At 34.4% G+C, this 23,515-nt stretch overlaps 2 protein-coding genes across 2 annotated transcripts; both read left to right on the top strand.

Moving 5' to 3' along the window:
* Positions 1-767: 767 nt before the first annotated feature.
* LOC132749066 (uncharacterized) lies at positions 768-5,978 on the top strand. Its single transcript, XM_060738747.1, has 6 exons — positions 768-919; positions 1,741-1,968; positions 2,359-2,426; positions 3,386-3,519; positions 4,949-5,066; positions 5,533-5,978. Exons 1-6 carry the CDS (start codon positions 814-816, stop codon positions 5,650-5,652), a joined length of 774 nt encoding a protein of 257 aa, XP_060594730.1. The 5' UTR covers positions 768-813; the 3' UTR covers positions 5,653-5,978.
* Positions 5,979-16,977: 10,999 nt separating this feature from the next.
* LOC132749067 (heat shock 70 kDa protein 12A-like) lies at positions 16,978-23,515 on the top strand (the record flags this gene model as incomplete). The annotated part of the gene is given in 8 exon segments (XM_060738748.1): positions 16,978-17,076; positions 18,125-18,150; positions 18,670-19,002; positions 19,646-19,870; positions 20,592-20,757; positions 21,365-21,499; positions 22,240-22,461; positions 22,836-23,515. Coding segments are annotated over 7 exon segments (1,764 nt in total), but the record flags the coding sequence as incomplete, so codon positions are not given.

Raw genomic sequence — 23,515 nt, forward strand, 5'->3', positions numbered from 1 at the left:
TCGTAAATTCTTTGTGTGCAGAAAGGGACCATGTGACACATGGTTCCTTTTTGCATTAAAATAAATGCTCAAAACATATATAGTCATACAATGTAAAAAGGTACTATGTGACACTTGGTACCTTTTTGCTCAAACTGATATGCATATGGTACCTTTTTGCATTACTAAATGGGAAAATATTGACATAGTACCTTTTTACATAACCTTATATGTCTATAAATAAACGTGATACTATAGAGATATTTCTACAGATTAAAGGTAACATTAAAACATAATGAAAAATGTTAAAAAGTCATTTTTGGCCAAAATGTCGCTTGGTACCTTTTTGCTTTAATGGGGCGCTTACACCTTTGAAATTGGAACAGCCCATTTACTTTTCAATGGATTTCAATATAAAAAAATATAATAATTGAACTATTAACAGTATATTGAGTATATTGCCGGATCAGACTACAGCGATGTGCAGGCTAATGATGGTACAGACTAATCAACTTGACTTCAGCTGTTCAAATATGAATTATGTATAATTGACATGTATAATTGAGCCGCGTCACGACAAAACCAACATAATGGGTTTGCGACCAGCATGGATCCAGACCAGCCTGCGCATCCACGCAGTCTGATCAGGATCCATGCTGTTCGCTTACAAACCCTATTACAATTAGAGAAACTGATATCGAACAGCATGGATCCTGATCAGACTGCGCAGATGCGCAGGCTGGTCTGGATCCATGCTGGTCGCAAACCCACTATGTTGGTTTTGTCGTGACACGGCTCAATTGTTCTCTCGCTAGGTTCTGTGAAACATTGTTAATGATGGCGTTCACTCGACTGGTAGTTCTTTTACTATTTGTTGTCATGCTGATGACAGATATGTTGGCTGGAAAGGATAAAAAAAGGAAAGGGAAGAACAAAGATGGTTTGTAGATAAATTAACACTTGTAATATTTTTATGATCAATTTAATATATTTTTATATTGTATTCTTTTTATATGCGATGCGAACCTGGTATGGTTAGCTTAATGTATTACCAGAAACCAACGTATGCATTGAAAGCACACTTTGGTGATCCATATCAGGTTGGATTACCGTTCACTTCAGTTTTTGTGCGTTACAAAACGCAATACAATGTGAGGTAACAAAATCGAAGTGCAAAATAGTCGTTTCTAGACACATGACAGTACACAGCAATTTTATCAAAATGTCTGTCGAGCCACGCTTCGAAATGTTAGGTGTCGCGGAGTACAAAGAAAAAATTTATGCAAAATATTAATGCGACATTTGAAAATCTGTAGATTTTATATAAAGACCTCACATAGAATGGTTTTTCGTCCACCAAGGATCAAGTATAAAACATAGTTTAAATAGTTACTGGTAGATAACTAGAGTAAGGAATGATTTTAAACAAACAAACTGAAATATATTGTAATGAAAACTGAGACTATAACAAGCTGAAGAGGGGACCTTGTGCCTGAGATTGCTTTTAGGCACTCTAGGGCACGCCCAGTGTTATTAAAATAGAACAATAGGCTTTATGGTGTATAACTAGTTTAAGGAATGTGATTTATATTTATATTTGTACAAAACATCACATACGACAGAACAGACATATTCAATAAGTAAATTTTATAATTACATTCACACGATTTAAAAGTGGATATCGCGGCGGTCCTTTTGTGGTGTCTCTTGTTGAAAATCTTGTTTTGCGGCATTGTCACGTTGTTGTTTTGTTTTTTTCAGGCGCTGACATTGATGCATTTCAGTCAAGAGTTGAGGCTTTGGAGAAGAAGTTTGGTAGTTCTTCTCACGAGGACGGCTCGTGTCCTGAATACAACGTGCATTTCTATTTCCATGGTGATGGCGATCATAGTCATCATGACGATGGTGACGCGCACGTGCATGTTGACGTACACGTGTCAGACAATGACCATGGCCATGGTAGTCATGGCGAAGAGGGCCACGTGCATCGTAAGTGATTGAAATAAACGTGTTTATGATGTTTTTAGAAAATGTTTTATGTTTACTTTTGATACATTGGCTCTCTATAAACACTACCAAGAAAGATTTGAGTTTCATTTAGGCGAAGGTTGCTTTTGAAAATGGGGTTGTATGTCTGCTTGTGTGTCAACTTTTGTCGATTGTAAAAATAATTATTATAAGGATTCATTAATGTATCATATATCTATATTATAATTTTCTGAATAAAAATCGTAAACTCTGTGATTGAAATCAAAAGCTAAAAAAGGCGTCCTTCGTATTTACTTATCACCGTCACACATGTTCAATATCCCTCATTTGCTAATTAGAAACAGAAATATATAACAATGATAGGGTAGGATGATTTGTTCTTCTTTTCAGACGACCATGTTGCTTTTTGCAGAATGGATGATAAAATTGCGGACGGTACAGTTACTATCTATCAAGGGGTATATACACATATATCTATTGTCTTTATTATCATCATCATCATCATCATCATCATCATCATCATCATGATTATTATATTATTATTATTATTATTATTATTATTATTATTATTATCGTGCGTTTACATTTATGTTATTAGGACCTGACAATAACCATCTCACTACGCGGTTCACCATTACATAGTAGTAGGCGTATACTTGTTTTAGGTTAAGGTTGTTGATTTTAAACCAAATGTCCTTTACCACTGCAGGTTCGAATCTCGCCAGAGACTTTGGATTATTTCAATGTGTGGAGGCTCTCTAGCTAGCTTACGTAACATCGGTGGCTCTACTCTGGTGCTTGCTCGAACCTGTATAAATGCACGAAGGAAAGCCTGACGTCTTCCTGCTTCAGTAAAACTAAAAAATTCGCAATATCACCTCTATTGTGTTGGTGCGGCGTAAAACATAACCTAAAATCATAAATGAGCCGTGTCACGACAAACCAACATAATAGGTTTGCGACCAGCATGGATCCAGACCAGCCTGCGCATCCGCGCAGTCTGATCAGGATCCATGCTGTTCGCTATCAGTTTCTCTACTAGCTATAGGGTCTGTAAGCGAACAGCATGGATCCTGATCAGACTGCGCGGATGCGCAGACTGGTCTGGATCCATGCTGGTCGCAAACCCATTATGTTGGTTTTGTCGTGACGCGGCTGAAATAATGTTTATACAATAAGTTGTTTACATTTATTTTTAAAGCGTTCACATATATACGAGTATACTATTAGATGTTTACATTTATACTATCAGGCGTTCACATTCATACTATTTGACGTTTAAATAATACTTTTATGTATATACATTAATATTATAGTGTTCATATTTATACTATTAGTATACTATTAGGAGTTTACATTTAATACAAGTAGGGATATCTGACACTATTTCTTAATAAATTGTTTTTATTCTGTTTAGGACCACGACCGGTCAGCTAGTTTCCATTTTCTTTACAATAAACTGGCACATGATAACAGCGAATTCGAGTTCCACGTGCAACAATATGGCGATTGTGCAAATGTCGGTGGACATTACGATCCTTATCACGATAAGTGAGTCATTGTTGAGTAAACTAAACATGTTTTTGTTTTTGTACATTAAGCCCCCCATACACCCCCACCTGCACCCCCTCCCCCTAAAAAAAAATATTGTTTTTATTTTTTAAATCTTTTGATATTTGGTGTTCTGTTGCAATTTCCCGGCCATATAATTGACACATCTTCGGCTACGTTTGCATTTTGGTATTTAGAAGAATTATCTTGTATGAAAGTGAAAATACCACTTTTGTTTACGCTTTGCTTCTTTTCATGACGTTATATCACATCTAGTGTTACTTACCTCGAACATAATACAATCAAAATACACCAATAAGATAATGGAATTAAACAAGTGATAGCCCTATAAGATGAAAAAAGAAATGTTTGGTTTTTTTTTTGTTTGTTGTTGTTAGTGGTCAGGATCAATGGGCCTTTAAAAAATCGGTCTGGCGTTTGGTATATCAGAAGACAATGTATGTCTATCTGAGCAGATCAGAATATCAATATATGGAGAGATATGTTTGATGAAGTGAGGGGCAAAATCAAAAGCATTGTGAAAAAAATTCAGATTCTATCAACAGTCATAGGCTTGGAACAGGGTGAACCTCCGTGTTTAGCTTATCAGGAGTTTTCAAAATAAATCAATGTAAACTGGCGTGTAAAGGACTTAAATCTTTGAATTCTTTATGAAATAATATTTGATAAAGCAAGTACATGTATTTTCAATTATAATAACTCTTGTGATCGAAGTATGAACAAGAGCGCAATCATCTCAAATTTTGCAAGAAGATACTGAAATCTGGCAACACCGGAACAAGAAAAGGTTCCACTGTTTATAGATGTTGTAAATTATTTGCTAAAAGCTAGGACTGCTTATAGTGGAAACTGCGTAACATTAATTAAAATTTTGCATGACCTTAAAACATTATGACAGAGACAATTTAAGCGAAAAAATAATTGGGGTCCACAGATTTATCTGGGGTTTTTTTTGTTGTTTTTTTTTGTTTTTGAAATTTTGTTTTGAGTATTTATTTATTTATTTCAGGTCGGTTTAAGGGCAGATAACTTACACGTAAGTTTTACCAACCTTATGTTAACTATTGATAAATGTGGAAAATTTCATAGAATGTCATTTGTTCCGCCTTCATTCAGTTCCGATACTGTAAATTCTTTAAAATAAGCCATTTTTAAAAGAAAATTGGCCAGACGAAAAATATATTTAAAAAAACATACTAATTACCAATTCCTGAAATTAGGCATACTTACTTGGAAGGAAGTCAACATAATGAAACGCAGAAAATAATAATGCATTGCTTCCTTAATTGTGAATTATTTGCCCTCGAAATCAGCAGTATTTTTTAAATTCAAGGGCATGTAACTTGGTATGATTTAAATTAATTTACGCTAGCTCAGTAAGGTTTATTATGTTGTTGTTGTTTTTCAGTGATGTAGGTGACTTGGGGACACTACAGTCTGGTAAAGATGGTGCTATGGATGCATGGAAGAATGAAACTCACCTGACATTGTTCGGAGAGTATTCTATTCTTGGTAGAAGTATAATGGTATATATTATCATATTTATTAATAGTACCTTATAATTTCAGATCATTAGCATACATTTATTAAGGTCATGGCTCCATAAAGGTTATATTATGCATATAAAATGGCTTCGTATTTGGTGTAATGTTTTGATTATATGATGTTATAGTTTGCATATAGATAATATTAAAGAATGTATTTTAAGTATATGTATCTTGGCTATGTAATATCAATTTATTTGTACACAATTTCAGACCAATTTGAGCTTTCTTTTTTTTTTAAATTATCCCAAATTTACAGATGCTCTGCTTTTTTGCTTTTTTTCCCCTTAAAATTTTGTCATTAGCAGAAACGAGATGCATTAACTTACACCGAGTTCATTATTTTTTTACTTTTGTTTGCCCTAGTTTAAAATTCATCTCAAAATGAAGAATTCAATTTTTAGTCTTTATAGATATAACCATTAACGCACAATACTTATTTTTCCAGGTACATGACGAATATAAACACGAGTCGTGTTGTACGTTTGGCTGGAGTCCAGAGACACATGACCATCATGAGGATCACAGTCACGCCCACGACCACGATCACTCCGCCCACGATCACTAGGCGCAAGACCACTCCCACACCGATGGTCACTCCCACAGACATTAAACAAGAAGAAGCCTTTTATTTACGTGTTGTACTTTTGCTGTTTACAAAGAATCTCTATATTGAGCAGAGCAGATCAAGTTCTATACATTGACAACATACATGTACACATTCTACAAAAATGATATATTTTGGGAATATTTTGGAATAAAACGGTCGTGTCCAGATTAATTTATTCTTTGTTTTAATATCATTTATTCACAGTTATTTACATGAATGGTTTCATATATATGCACACTTGAAATATTTTCAAAACCTTAGAAGAAAACATAAATAAATTATAATTTTGTTTTGCTTTTATACTGAAGCCTATCATGACACAAAGTTAATTTCTAAACATGTAGTAGGTGAATTTGTAAAGTCACACCACCAACACTACACATGTCATAAAATGACATTTTAGCCTGGCTGGTGGAGGAAGACCTCAGATACGAGCTAACCTACTGGCCTTTCGTTAGTAAGCTGGTTTAGTTTACTCATATTTAAAAATATCGATACCCTGACGGAAATCAACTCAATACGGTTAAGGGGCAGTGATATGAAATTAAGCACCCTATTACCACTAAGCCACTGAAACCGTATTTTAATTACCCTGTTCCAGAGCCGACACTACTTTTACTTGCCCGCTATTTAATTGTTTCATTCAAAAGGTCATAAGAATTAATAGTGCTAAAGTAAGGGATCGAATCTGCGATCCATGAATAACAAGTAATGGACGTTACCACTCAACCAAGTGTCAACCTTTATTATCGCTCATTTATGCAGGTGATAGTGACTTTGTGCAGTGAAGTGCTACTTTACTAGAATATCACATTAAATACTTTGACATAATTGAGCAACGCCATGACCAAACCAACATAATGCGTTTGCGACCAGCATGGATCAAGACCAGTCTGCGCAGTGTGATCAGGATCCATGCTGTTCGCTATCAGTTTCTCTAATTGTTATAGGGTTTGTAAGCGAACAGCATGGATCCTGATCAGACTGCGCGGATGCGCAGGCTGGTCTGGATCCATTGTGGCGCCGTTATATGTCGCAACGCCGCTAAATGTCGCACTTGACGCTAAATGTCGCAACCGCCGCTAAATGTCGCTAAATCATTTGCCGTTAAATGTCGCAATGTTAACGTTAAATGTCTCACGAATTTCCCTTACCGTTAAATGTCGCAACACTACCGTTACATGTCGCAATATGTAAATTCATGTTAAAATCATGTTTAAAGTAGAATATTATTACTTTTTACATTCTCATAGTTATTTTAATTGTAATTGTGCATTACCCAAAAATTATCTTTGTCTTACTTGGTTTCTTTAACGAACATAAAAATCAAGGTTTTGAGCTACTATATAATGTAATCTTTAGGCTAGAAAGGATAATTGATACTAAATTCTCAATAGATAAGTATTTTTCTTTTGTTTAACATTTTCATTTGTAACCCTGATTGACAACAGATTTAAGGTATTATGGTATTGTCACTCTCAGAATTTGTTTTAAGTAATTTCATTTATTTTCTCAGAAACTACCGAATTTACTTTAAACGTGGTTTAGTTGTTCACTATGATCATATGATGCAATATCAAAAGGCAGATAATCCTAGATATAGTTTTGCAAAGTTATTCCCCTTATTTCTCTAAGATGTTTTCGCTCTGATTGACCTTTTGGTTACGGCTAATTTCAAACATATTCACTTTAAACTTAAAATACTTATTTCATATTCATGAAAGTACTAATGCATTTCTAAAGGAAAGATGACCCTGAAAGGTATTTTTTTTTAAATATCTCCCTTTTTATATTTTCAAAAAAAAACATCACAAATATTCACTTCAAACGTGAAATATTGATTGAATATCAAGGCATTTTTATTTTATTTTAACAGAAACGGCAAATACGTGAAAAACATAGTATAAAATGCACGGTCAATACGAAAATCGAAAAAAATATCATGTAGTACTCCTTGATCATGTAGTATTCGATACGCCGTCGGGTGCTAGATATGAGCGAATTTTACGATTATATGCACCGGAATTTTTGTAAGCAGCCAGCCCGCATAGAGCGCGAGGCTTGTAACCTCGACCTTGTTGGTTCTATTCCCGGGCTGGCCAACTAAAATTACTGATCAGTCTTTCGGATGATACTTTAAATCGAGGTCCCGTGTATGGGTGCTAAAACAACTTGGCGCGTTAAAGATGGGGAAGCTTCTGGAATCGGGGCATCTTTCTATATCTGTAATTGCACTATCCTCCAAAATCTAAAATGACTTGTACTCTTCTGGAGAACTCGCCCATATGGGCAACCGGTGGCGAGTATAAATAAACGCAAATTCACACACAGTAAGCAGATGTCAAAGTTAAAATAAGTACACAAGATTTAGTACATTTTACGATTTGTCAAACACTATTTACGCTTTGACATTGTGGCAAGTGATATTTTACTTGCCAAGTCGCTTTATACTAAGAAGGATTCTCAGTAACTATCATATAATAAGAATACAAATTTGGCTGAAGACAGCTAGCCGTTTTGGCCAGAGAATTTAGGCTTTTTATATCATTGCGCTTTGCTGTAATGAAAATCTTAATCTGTAACGCTTCATGATAAATATTTCAATGAAATTAAATCTGACATTTTTCGAAAAACACAAGACATGAATTATACTCGTACATATGTAACGACGATATTGGTTAGATATCTGTAACCACTTTTATGTTCTTCCTAAAATGCGCATGTCGAATACGTCATAGTGAAGTTCAAATGACCATAAATACAAACATACGCACAATAGTGTATCTATTTTAAGATAATTTTAAGAGCTTTATTTTTCAAAACAAAAAAATGGAACAGATGTGTAAAGAAAACATCTTTTTAATTTATTGCAACAATAATATGAATGACCACTGCCTTTCTGGCGTTAAAATGGAAATAAAAACACGCATACGACTAGCAAATTTGATAAAAGCATAAACTGTTTGTGTGAACTTCATCCTGCAAATTAAAATCTATTTTAGCATTTGTGACCATGACCCATTGATCCCTTCCTCAATAAAAAGGAAGAATACCATGCAAGTTATTTACCTTCCAAATATGAAATACATTTGTCAATAAATAAAGGCTGTAAAAGTGTAGAAATCTATTTTAGAACTGGTGACCTTCACCCAACTGAACCATAACTCCATCCAAAGGAGAAGACCTCAATTCCATGTTCCTACCAAATATAAAAGACATCTTTTAAAAGAATAATGTTAAAACACCTGTAAAAATGTTAAAATCTATTTTGGCATTGGTGACTTTGGCCTTTACCCACAGGAACCCCAACTAAACCAAAAGGAAGAGGACCTCCCTTGGCATGTTTGTATTAAACATGAAATACATAATCTTAACAATAAAGGCTTAATGAGCAAAAATGTTATAAAAAATTCACACCAGTGACCTTGACACTAGAGACCCCTTACTCCATAAGAAATACACGGCCATTAATGGTATCCACCTACCAGATATGGAAGATATCATTAAATAAATTTTTAAGATAATTCCAACTTACCGGAATAGGTTAACCATACAAGGTCCTATTTTCAAAGTGAAAAAAAGGAATATAACTTGGGAAAATAGATGGCAATATCATGAACTTTTTCTAAATAAGTAAGTGTGGAAATTATGAAGCCATAAGTATAGACAGTACTTAAATAAATCCAACTTGCCGGTTTAGGTTAACGATATTCATTCTCAAACTGCTGAAAAAGGCAATAACTTGATTAAAATTTATGCAATAATTCTGTTACTTGCCATGATCAAGTTTATTGTATTGATTAATAAATGTGTAAATTATGAGGCCCTTTGTACTAGTAGATTTTAGGAAAAATCCAACTTGCCGTTTTATTATTTTGATCGTTCCATTTTTTTATAACATGACACCAATGTTAGGCTGCCAGGCTCCTAGACTGCCAGCTTTAGGCTATTAGACTACAAAGTTAAGAGCCCTAAAGGTAAAGGCGTTTTTTTTCCATTATCATGCATGTGTATGTGCTTTTGCATGACCTTTATAGTGATTTTACTGTATTTTAAATTGTTTCCATATTTATAATATAAGTCACTAACTTTAAGCTACTAGGCTGCCAACTCTAAGCTGTTAGATTGCCAACTTCAGGTTGCAAAGCTGAAATCGATAGGCTGTTAGGATGTTAGGCGGCCTCCTCAGGATACTAGGCTACCAACGTTAGGCTTACAGGGCGTTAGGCAAACTCTTAAGGTTCAGGTCGTCAGCAATTTAGGCTTCCTCTTCCGACAGCGAGACAATTTGCCTCCTCAGTCAACTAGGCCATCAGACTGCCACCTCAGGCAGCCTGTCTTTTCTTCCATTTTACAGACACAGTTGTACTTAACTATTTACAGAACAATGCCAATTTTGCAGTTTCATACAAATAGTAGACAATTGTATAATTATCAATATGTACTTGCATAAGATCAGCTAAAAATCAAACGCAAAACAATATACATTTATTTACAAGATGAGTATTATCGCCGCCTAAATTGTAGCGCAGTTCCATATATAATAAATTCACTCGCTTTCAAATTGAGTAGGCAGATTTAATTAATATGATACAACAATAAAACTTGAGTTCAGCATAAAATTACATCTTGCGACATTTAACGGTAGTGTTGCGACATTTAACGGTAAGGGAAATTCGTGCGACATTTAACGTTAACATTGCGACATTTAACGTCAAAAGGTTTTGCGACATTTAGCGGCGGTTGCGACATTTAGCGTCAATTGTGCGACATTTAGCGGCAAGTGCGACATTTAGCGGCGTTGCGACATATAACGGCGCCACAGTCAGCGACTAAGTGAGCCCAAAGTGAAAGGAGGCCAACATTCATATTACAACAAAGCTCGAAATGAAAACTGATGAACAATTTGCAATTACACTTCCTGGTCTATGTTTTAAGGACCACTATAAAAAAGTGATAGCAAACAGAACATTTACCTTGAATGTGCTTAATTTCTGAAGACAAAGGTAAATATGATGCACATTTCATAAATGGCAAAATCCAGTTGAAAACAAACATGGCTAACAATGTTGAATCACGTTAAGGAAGGTACAACTAATGTTAAGGATTATCCTCGACCTGGGCGGCCAATTTCCGCTACCTCTTAAAAAGACATCTGCACTGTCAAAGCCATAGTGCGTCATATGTGTTTTCAATCTTGATAGAAAGTATTGTACGCCCGTTGGATCCCGCATTTGCTAACTTCTGACAGGTTGAAAAGGCCTCGGCCTTATTCACTGTGCTCAAAAATTAAAACCCTAGACCCATGAGAGAAATTGTTACATGGGATGAAACGTGGCTTTTTATTTTAAGCCCGACAATAAACTTAGTCACAAAATGTGGGTAGGTGAAAGCAGCGATCGACCAGTTGTTGCTCGACGTGGCGTTGAAAGAGTTATGTGCGCTCTATTTTTTTACATTGATGACCCGTGTTGCTGTACGTGAGAAGGGTAGTGTCACTGGGACATTTTACCGGGACCATGTTCTCACTGCTCTAGTTAATCACTACATTACAAAGAACCCAAGGTCCGGGGATTACTCCATCATAATGCACCTGTGCGGTCATCCTTGGTTCAAGCTTATTTAGAGGAGCAGAGAGTTGAGGTTTTGCTACATCCCGCTTATAGCCCTGACCTCTCTCCTTGTGACTATTGGTTATTAATTCCATACATCAAATCTTTATTTGGCGGTCGCCGGTTCGAGACCCGTAGTGCCGTCGGAAGAGCTCTCTACCAGTGTATAAACAGTGTGGCGCCGTTATATGTCGCAACGCCGCTAAATGTCGCACTTGCCGCTAAATGTCGCACCATTGACGTTAAATGTCGCAACCGCCGCTAAATGTCGCAAAATCATTTGCCGTTAAATGTCGCAATGTTAACGTTAAATGTCGCACGAATTTCCCTTACCGTTAAATGTCGCAACACTACCGTTAAATGTCGCAAGATGTAAATTCATGTTAAAATCATGTTTAAAGTAGAATTATATTACTTTTTAACATTCTCATAGTTATTTTAATTGTAATTGCCATTACACAAAAATTATCTTTGTCTTACTTGGTTTCTTTAATGAACATAAATATCGAGGTTTTGAGCTACTATATAATGTAATCTTTAGGCTAGAAAGGATAATTGATACTAAATTCTCAATAGATAAGTATTTTTCACTTGTTTAACATTTTCATTTGTAACCCTGATTGACAACAGATTAAAGGTATTATGGTATTGTCACTCTCAGAATTTGGTTTAAGTAATTTCATTTATTTTCTCAGAAACTACCGAATTTACTTTAAACGTGGTTTAGTTGTTCACTATAATCATATGATGCAATATCAAAAGGCAGATAATCCTAGTTATATTTTGCAAAGTTATTCCCCTTATTTCTCTAAGATGTTTTCGCTCTGATTAACCTTTTGGTTACGGCTAATTTCAAACATATTCACTTTAAACTTAAAATACTTATTTCATATGAAAGTACTAATGCATTTCTGAAGGACAGATGACCCTGAAAGGTATTTTGTCTAAAATATCTCCCTTTTTATATTTAAAAAAAAAAACATCACAAATATTCACTTCAAACGTGAAATATTGATCGAATATCAAGGCAAATATTTTATTTTAACAGAAACGGCAAATACGGGAAAAACATAGTATGAAATGCACGGTCAATACGAAAATCGAAAAAAAAAATATCATGTAGTACTCCTTGATCATGTAGTATTCGATCCGCAGTCGGGTGCAAGATATGAGCGAATTTTACGATTATATGCACCGGAATTTTTGTAAGCAGCCAGCCCGCATAGAGCGCGAGACTTGTAACCTCGACCTTGTTGGTTCTATTCCCGGGCTGGCCAACTAAAATTACTGATCAGTCTTTCGGATGATACTTTAAATTGAGGTCCCGTGTATGGGTGCTAAAACAACTTGGCACGTTAAAGAAGGGGAACCTTCTGGAATCGGGGCATCTTTCCATATTATGTTATTGCACTATCCTCCAAAATCTAAAATGACTTGTACTCTTCTGGAGGACTCGCCCATATGGGCAACCGGTGGCGAGTATAAATAAACGCAAATTCACACACAGTAAGCAGATGTCAAAGTTTAAATAAGTACACAAGATTTAGTACATTTTACGATTTGTCAAACACTATTTACGCAACCAATGTTGCATTTCGCGCATGCGCATTCTGCGTAGGGCAAAACGCAATAACGATGTCTACAGTTTTTCATACTCACAAATTTATATTAATGTCAATTAAAGTCCATGTCATATTTTAAGGCTTTAATAGATGCGATTTCATGTTATGTCACCCAAAAAAATATTAATTTTGGGATGACTTAAGGCGGTAAGTAGCCTACTGAAAACGTGAATTTATATTTTAACAGGTCTTCGAAAATGTGCGGGACTAATAATTCAATGGTCAAAAAGGTCACACACATGTCGTTTATTTAAGGTATCATTAGATGACTTTTTCATCAGTAATTTGAATTGAAACAGCAGGGTGTTATTGATTCAATTTTAGTATCCCTGTATTACATAATATTACACAATTTGCATTGTACATTTCCTTTGAATAACTGGATTTGTCAAACAGATTGGCACGCGAACGGTTGAACCGGGACGTTTAAATACCATCATAAAGTTAATCAGTTACGCTTATTAAAATGGTAATTTATGTAACTTTTAAATATACCGATCAATGTTTATGGATTTTTAGAAGAGAAAAATTGTGTGACGTGCATTATTAAAAATAACATGTATTACGAAGAATAGAATAAAATGTGTGTTATGTCTCTTCCAAACAACCCATCTTAACTTCTCAAGATTTTTGAAAAAAAAAAAAAATTTAAAATCTATTTTATGTGATTTAAATTTTTTCTGTTTGCATCACAGGCAAATCGGATAAAGGATATAATCAGGTATATTGAACATATTGAAAAATGCATTATCACCTGTTCTGATTTCTTTTTTCAGAATGATAATTAATCTCGATTTCAAAGTTTTAAAATTTCTTCTTGTTTTTATATGAACTTATTTCAACAGCAAATAAGTTGACTTTTCATTTGCTTATAGATACATATTTCCACATCTTTTTAAAAAAATGATCTCAGTGTCAGGTCCCGTGATCATAAAGTTCATAAACAGTTATCTTTTTCCATGCCCTTTATGACATTCTTCGCCACAAAAAATATAAGTCATCTTTTACTAATTTTGTTAAAAGATATTTTATATATTTTTTTTACCGTTTACCTTGAACGTAACTCGGAATTGTCTATGAACTTTTCTACTATATTTCTATGTAGGGCGAAGCATTTTTTTTAGCCCTACGCAGATTGCGCAGCGCGAACAATTCTATTTCCGGTTCGATTTTACATAGCAACGGACCGCGTCGTAAAAAGGTCTATAAAGAAAGAATACCATGCAAGTTATCTACCTTCCAAATATGAAATACATTTGTCAATAAATAAAGGCTGTAAAAGTGTAGAAATTATTTTAGAACTGGTGACCCTTGACCCACCTGAACCATAACTCCATCCAAAGGAGAAGACCTCAATTCCATGTTCTACCAAATAAAAGACATCTTTTCAAAAGAATAATGTTTAAAACACCTGTAAAAATGTTAAAATCTATTTTTGGCATTGGTGACTTGGCCTTTACCCACAGGACCCCAACTAAACCCAAAGGAAGAAGACATCCCTTGGCATTTTGTATTAAACATGAAATACATAATCTTAACAAATAACGGCTTAATGAGCAAAAATGTTATTAAAAATTCACACACCAGTGACCCTTGACACTAGAGACCCCTTACTTCCATAAAAAATACACGGCCCATGAATGGTATCCCCTACCGAATATAGAAGAATATCATTAAATAATTTTTTTAAGTAAATCCAAACTTACCGGAATAGGTTAACCATACAAGGTCCTATTTTTAAATGAAAAAAAGGGAATATAACTTGGGAAAATAGATGACAAAGTCATGAACTTTTTTCTAAATAAAGTAAGTGTGGAAATTATGAAAGCCATCAAGTATAGACAGTACTTAAATAAATCCAACATGCCGGTTTAGGTTAACGATATTCATCTCAAACTGCTGAAAATGGCAATAACTTGATTAAAATTTATGCAATAATTATGTTACTTGCCATGATCAAGTTTATTGTATTGATTAATAAATGTTTAAATTATGAAGCCCTTTGGTACTAGTAGATTTTAGGAAAATTGTGTCCTAAAGGTAAAGGCGTTTTTTTTCCCATTATCATGCAAGTGTATGTGCTTTTGCATGACTTTCATAGTGATTTTACTGTATTTTAAATTGTTTCCATATTATAATATAAGTCACTAACTTTAAGCCACTAGTCTGCCGACTCTAAGCTGTTAGATTGCCAACTCCAGGTTGCAAAGCTGGATAGGATAGGCTGTAGGGGCATTAGGGCGGCCTCTCGAGGATACTAGGCTACCAACGTTTAGCTTACAGGGGCGTAGGCAAACACTTAAGTTCCAGGTCGTCAGCATTTAGGCTTCCTCTTCGACAGCGAGACAATTTGCCTCCTCAGTCAACTAGGCCAGCCAGACTTGCCACCTCAACAGCCCAGCCCGTCTTTCGTGCCATTTTACAGACACAATTTTATTAAACTATTTACAGAAAAATGCCAATTTTGTCAGTTTCATACAAATAGTAGACAATTGTATAATTATCAATATGGTACTTGCATAAGATCAGCCAAAAATCGAACGCAAAACAATATACATTAAAATTTACAAGATGAGTATTATCGCCCGCCTAAATTTTAGCGCAGTTCCATATATAATAAATCCACACGCTTTCAAAATTGAGTAGGCAGATTTAATTAATATGATACAACACAATAAAAACTTGAGTTCAACATAAAATTACATCTTGCGACATTTAACGTAGTGTTGCGACATTTAACGGTAAGGAAAATTCGTGCGACATTTATCGTTAACATTGCGACATTTAACGTCAAATTGTTTTGCGACATTTAGCGGCGGTTGCGACATTAAGCGTCAATGGTGCGACATTTAGCGGCAAGTGCGACATTTAGCGGTGTTGCGACATATAACGGCGCCACAAACAGTATACCAAAAGAACAGTTTAAAAATACTTTTTCGGAATATATTCTGAGGCCGGAAAAGTGTGTAGCGGTCCAGGATTCTACTTATCATTATTTTTCACGGATATGACTTACTCTTAAAATGCGCTGCCATTGCCACTTATTAAAATACTAGTATGCCCCTTGTCTTTATATCGTCGATTATTACACGTTTCTGACGAATATTCGACCTTAATTATATATCTTGTCGTCATGTTTATGTTTATACAACAAATGACGCTTTTACTTTGTGTAAAGCAATTGAGGATTTCCATCCTACAAAAAACAATGTTTTAGTTACTCCGGAAATATTCCCTCATTCAATTTTTGCAGCACTTCTCGGTGAGAAACGTGAGCTCTATACGGCAGCAACTACGAATAGTAAATCTATTTCTGCTCAATTCGAAAGTATCCCTATAGGGTGTGACACGGCTCGAATACCCCAGAACGCAATCAACATTGTACTAAAATATTGAAAGAAAGAAGGCTGTTTTGTCAAACGTAATAGGTATCCTTTAATGCAACATTCTTATAGATAAGCAAAGTAATTACGGGTGTTTCATGGTTATAATCGAGTTGTAACTGTCATTGAAACTGCATGTATAATTAACTGGAAAACATATCAGGAAAAAAAACATAAGATGTTAAAATGCATTCATACTAAATGAAATTTCAATGCATGTTTATATACTAGTTATTTTATGTTATGAAAATACTATTATATTGTTTTTCTTTTCAGATAGACTAACATTTAATTCAAGTTGACGCTCTCTGTAAAAAACACTTTCCTAGAAAATGATAACTTGTGCAAGTTTTTATATATACTCGTGTTGACAAACCCCTGCTATAAAAAGTACTTATTTTTGATAAAAAATACATTTGTAAACATTCTCCATAAACACACACCATTTAGGTAGGTATATGTTTGAAGAATCAATAAAATTTCAATGTGTTGAAAATTTAAAAAAAAAATTACAAAAACCAATAACAAACAATAATCTTACAAACGAAAACAAAACTATTTATTAAACAATTATTTAATTTTATACACACAGTTCAAATCTTATTGTAATAAAATGTTTAACAGCAGTAGATATCGACTGGTTATTTGTGTACATCGCGAAACGTTTGAAATAAAACCACACAAGGAAGTAAATTGCCTCAATTCTATGAAATAAAAATACGGAAACTAAATGCATTTTACCCAGCTAAACAGTGGATATTGATGGTAAGTAAAGTATTTTTCAAAACAAATATACCTTTTTAGAAGTTATACGATAAATAAATTTTAAAACCACCGTAACATCTGCTTTAAATATGTATAATATTATAAATGTTTCTACTTTCGTTTTCAATATTTTCTTTATATTATGTACAGTTAATACAAGTCATCAATATACATTGTATATCACATAATGTGAGGTTATACTAAGAAGTTATACTGCATAAATTTTGCGTCATTTACTAAACATAGATTCTTTCTTTCATTACGTTTAATTTACTTGTTTATAAATGGTCTTAGTGTATTAAGAATGTAAGGTATTTCAATGTGTACAATGAACTTTTCAGATAAAAGCCTGGTTAAGTACATGTTATACCGTAATATATATACATGATAAACACATGTATAGGTGTATCACAGTTCACAATTTAAAGTTACTGAGTATATGTAAACTTTTCTTAAAGCTTTGAAAGCTTATTAAAATCTATAAAGTTTATTCAAACATATTTAAAAAAATAGAAAGACTCGAGGTCGTGGCATGAACCTAATGAGGTAATAAAGAAATATGTTAATCTCAGGTATTTGATTGGTCAGAAACAGGTACAGAATGTAAATTGACCAATGAAAATGCAGATATTCAAGCGTGATCTCATGAAAAGGTTTGATAACCTCGGGGCCTGGGCCTGAGGTTATAAAGCAATTTTCAGCCCCGAGGTTATATATGATCTCGAGGTTATATAACATGTTTCTGAGATCAGTCTCAGATATCAAAATTTTCATTGGTCAGTGCACACTCTGTTACGGTTTCTGACCAATGAAATACTTGAGATCTGAGTTTGAGATTAGAAAATTTCTTTATAACCTCCGGCTCCGGTTCTATTTAAGGAAGTATGTTCATGACCCAAAGATCATCTTAACTCACGATACATAGGCTTAAAGACAGACACCATAAGCACCATCGTTCCTCTTTTTTAATACATGTATATAGTTTGCAAAACATATATGTTGTTCATGTATATAGTTTGCAAAAAATATATGTATTGTTTCTTTTCAGATACGAAAGTAAAACATTGAAATATGGTAAGATAATTTCAATATATTTTCAACGAATCTGTTAAATGATAAATGTTATTCAATGATTTCTATTCATATAATTATGTATATTGATACTAGCATACTAGCATATTATATTTCATTTTTCAATATATATAACTAAAAGAAATTAATTATAATAGGTACGAAACTATTTTAGTGTTGTCAGTACATGGGAGATAACTTCATTAATCATTAATCAACAAAATGTGGGAAAACGGTTTTACCCTGCTGGCGGCACTTGTTTCTACCAACGCAACCAGTGCCGACCAAGATCAGCCGGAATATTCGTTCCGTCTGAATATGGTACTCACTGTTCACTTTTCAGCCAGTTCATTCTTTGAAATTTTCCCTAAAATGGTGCCATATTGAAAGATTGGAGAGTCCATTTTAAATACTTTGCGTGGTAAGGGTTTATTAATTAATATGATGCAATATCATCATTTATATATGATATCATAATTTACGTTTCACACCAATATGAATAAATATATATTCTACTCACAGACACAGCAAATGCTACAGTCAAAAATTGGCGGGAATGCAGCGCCCTCAATCCTTGTAGCAGCAATTGACTTCGGCACTACATACTCTGGTTGGGCGTTCTCCTTCAAACATGAGTTCGACTCGGATCCCATTAAAGTGTCGGCAAAACAGTGGACTGGAGGTCAGTTGGTGTCTTCTAAGGGACCGACGTGTGTTTTAATAAAACCAGACGGAAAAACTCTTCATTCTTTTGCTTTTGATGCAGAAACCAAATATGCAGAGTTAGCGGAAGAAGGTGAACACAAAGACTGGTATTTCTTCAAACGGTTTAAGATGATGTTATTTGGCAAAATCGTAAGTTACTTGATATAGCTACGTTCACTTATTTAAACCAAGTACACAAATATACTCGAAGAATCTTGGCCACGTTTATGCCATCTGCAAAATAAGATACTCATATTCTCATATTCAAAACAAAGTTAAAGCAAAAAGGTCCGTCGCATTGAAGAAGTGAAGAAGGACCCTGAAATTGCATCTATTTCAAGTATCCTGTCATTGTTATAAATAAAAACTTTCCCGCATAAAAGTGATCATCTAAGAAATTTACAAAGGTAATATAAGCTGCACACCACAGGAAGGTTTTATCTCAAAATAATTATTGCATAGACAAAGACACTCTTTAACCCATGAACGAAACTCGGGATTTCCTGCTCTAATCCTCAGCCGAAACACTAACACTATAACCTTAAGCCAAGTGATTATTTATTGTTCAACTAATATTTCTTAAATTACACACATGTACGTGGGATGTTGGCGTTTTCTTATGAAAATAAAACCCTGATTAGATTTTGGTTTGTAATGTCCTTGTTCAACATATCACTTCATTCTAACAAATTATATTTCAATAGCATACATAACAATTTGATTTAACTGTAACGGGCAACATCTTGCATATAGTGCTGACACATTCATTTACATCTTTGGTTTACCATATAAGGGCATACAACGCAACATCATGCTTGAAGACGCTACAGAGAAGAAACTTCCGGCAAAAACTGTCTTCTCATTGGCCATACGGTTTCTCAAAGATGATCTCTTATCCATGTCTAAACAACGTCTGAATGACGGAGGACTTGACGTCAATGACATTCACTGGGTTCTCACTGTTCCCGCCATTTGGAACGATGCAGCCAAACAGTTTATGAGAGAAGCAGCCGAGACTGTGAGTTGATATAATTTCTTCGTTATTTGCTATAAAGTGTAGTTGTTTGGTCGTGTTTCGTGTATCTATAGTTACAGTAATGAGCACAATTATTTTGCTTTGCCTCTCAACCATATGTTGTATTTGATATCAAGTAACAGGCTATTGATGCAGTCATATTTTACATGATGTGTATATGGTACATCAGATGTATCTAAAATATTCAACACTTATAATCGTTGGGGTTGATAGTATAATGTTACAGTATGTTGCCGTGTTCTTTGTGCATATTGCCTTTCTATGTGTTTCCGTTGCTTTTTAAAGATGTTCATTTTTGCAGAATTTCTAATTCAAAATATGCTCCAAAAGAGAGCAAGCTGTCCGTTTGCTGAAAGAATTTGGGGTAATACTATTCGTATAAATATATCTCATGCTGCAATTTATATACCGTTGTTCAAGTGGCATTAGGTCTTGCAAATGAGGTTGGATTGAGGATCCCACATCTCGGGGACGTATAAGCTCTCTTATATCAAACAACATGTCTCACGAACGGTACCAATGTGTACGCCTTAAATCTGCACTGACATCATCAGATATCATAAAGCGAAAGTCAAATAATGTGATGCAACTTTAAACATGCATTTATAACCAAAGCGCGATTGTATAATTCAATAAAATGTAGTTTTTTACAGTACGAGTATGAGTTTGAGTATAATTATGAGTTCTGTATTTTGTATAACAGGCTGGGATTCCAGGAGCAAATCTTACCATAGCTTTAGAACCAGAGGCGGCGTCTTTATATTGTCGACATCTGCCGGTAGAACGTCACGTGGGGACCGATACAAAAGCAAAATTCTCTCTTGCCAAGTTTAAAGCTGGAACGAAATATCTTGTCTTAGATGCCGGTGGTAAGTAATATATCATAGATATCTTATGGTCAAGGGTGCTCCAGAAATTTGACTGTTAAATTGAAGGAAAATGTTACTTTAAAAGAACCTTGATTTAAAACTCGTATTTGACACAAGTGGATTTTTTAGATCCGAATGTGATTTGTTCTAGTAAAATGAGCGCGAGCCATTTACGAGTTACATATTAATGTATTCTTATAATGGCCCTTTTATAATACATATATATTATAATATATATCCTGGTAAAATGGTCAAAATCACGTCTTGAACGTCATACCGGATTACAACTCTAAATAGATTGATGGTTTTCTTTCTTTGGTTTAATACATTGTCTTTGATGCAAGCGATAAAGTTATGGAAGTACGCACTGCTTTACCTGCTACAAGTATCAGATAAAGCGTTTAACCAATTTTCATTATTTGGCTGAGTATCAACACAAGTATATCTGACACAATTTGTTTCCCCTTTTTTTGAAAGACCGTTTAGAGAATAAACACATATTTTGTAATGTATGTAAAATGTCGGTTAGATATGTGAAACCTTTGGTCGCAGATTGGTATGATATAAACTGAAAGTAACTTAACAGAAGTATTTGTGTTTGATTTAGGAGGCACTGTTGACATCACTGTTCACGAGGTGATGGAAGATGCGAAACTAAAAGAGCTACATAAAGCGAGCGGTGGTGCATGGGGTGGAACAAAAGTTGATGAAGCTTTCAGACAATTTATCATCAAACTTGTTGGTAAAGAATTGTTACTTTCTAATCATTTCTTATTATCTGTTGGGTGACAAAGACTTTTTGGTTTGAGAAGTGTCAGACATGCTCTGTTTACATGTCATCTTAAGACGTTTCTGTTTAACTGTACACTGGTGCAAGAAGACGCCAAATGCCATTCTTGGTTACATTTAAAGCACGAACAGTACCTAAATAGTACCACAAGTATTTTGTAGATTATCTGGAAGGACGGTATGTTATTAAAAAGCAATGCTCTTTTATTTATCTTGAAGGACGATATCTCAGCTAGCTTAATAATAACTTACGACTTAAATTTGGTTCTTCATACATGTACGTAAAATTTGTATATAAAATATACGCCGCATGTAATACAATATGGTCCTTGTGATGAAAGTGAAGGTAGTCGAAGTTTTAAACCGATTATTTCGATACAAAAATACTGTTATATGTGTAATATTACTAAAAAAAGTACTAATAGCAGAAAACTTTCTGCTCAGCACAGTTCGTTTGGACTATCCATAATTTGATTGCATATTTAAAGTAATACTAAAATTTTACCACAATGTCCAGCATTTATATTATAAAGATATGATCACACAAATGCCATAGAAGTTTGTTGATACATCTATGATGTGAATATAGCTTCAAATTTAGAAACAGTTTCTGGCTGAAATAAAACAAAGAATTTACCAGGGAACAAATTTATATTGCACAGTATGTAACAGACTTTGAAATTTATTGTCCAGGTGGTCCAGTTGTGAAGAAGTTTCAAGAAAAGCACATGGAAGATTATCTGGAAATATTTCGTGACTTTGAGATAAAGAAGAGGGATATAGGACCGTCCAGATCAGGGAAAATTACAATCCGTATGCCTATATCTCTAATGGAATTGTTTGAACAATACACAGACGAGACATTAAAAGAAGCAATTCCACAAACCATCTTTGCTAATCAGATATCAATTACAGGTAATTGTTTTAAAGATTTTTTTCTTACATTTGAAATGGTGATGATAATATCTGGTGTCCTACAATGCATAACATACCTTGATTGATGCATGTGAAAGCGTTGGCGTCCTTTTTTAGTTTTCTCTGTTTTTATTCAGTTAGTTCCTATTCAAGTATTGTTTGTTGTGTGTTTAAATATATGATTATCATACATATATATATTTAATATATTCTTATGAGTACTCAAATCTCTTTAAATGACTGGTTGGTCACCTTGGCACATCTAAGTTAATGTTATTTCCACCGAATTCCCCCTGAACAGAGATAATAAAATATAATGTTTTTTATAGTCTTTTCCATATCATTTCATAGCTGTTTATAATTAAATTTTCCAGGAGACAAAATGCGAGTGGACGTCTCCGTTTTCAAGAAATTTTTCCAGGAACCAGTTGACAGTGTAATAGAACATGTTGGAAATCTGTTAAGGGAACCTTCTGTAAAAGGCTGTGTAGCGATTGTCATGGTTGGCGGATTTTCTGAGTCACCGATGCTACAGGAAACGGTAAAAACCCAGTTCCCTAGTGTCAAGGTCATCGTCCCTGATGAAGCCGGATTGGCTGTTTTGAAGGGCGCTGTGATATATGGTCATTGCCCCCAAATTATTGCTGAACGGGTTAGCAAGTTTACATACGGGGTAGAATGTACACAATCATACGTAAAAGACCGTCATCCCGAACACAGGAAAATTAAAAACGAAGATGATGAATTTGAAGTTGAAAATGTTTTTAATATATATGTGAAAGCTGGTCAGAAAATAAGAATAGATGAGGAGTTTAAAGACGAATATCGCGTTGCACGAGCGGATCAAGACGGGATGTCAGTCATCTTCCATTATACAGTAAAACCAGATCCAATGTTTATTGACGAAACTGGTTGCAATAAACTAGGGACTATGCAAGTTGATGTACCAGGATACGGGAAAGATAGAAAAGCGATAGTAAGTCTAAGATTTGGTAAGACGGAAATTGAAGCATCAACAAAAGTCATTCATACAGATAAAGTAACAACAACCAAA

This window comes from Ruditapes philippinarum, unplaced genomic scaffold (genome assembly GCF_026571515.1).
Source record: "Ruditapes philippinarum isolate M1 unplaced genomic scaffold, ASM2657151v2 ctg9727_1_1_1_1, whole genome shotgun sequence".
Classification (NCBI taxonomy): domain Eukaryota; kingdom Metazoa; phylum Mollusca; class Bivalvia; order Venerida; family Veneridae; genus Ruditapes; species Ruditapes philippinarum.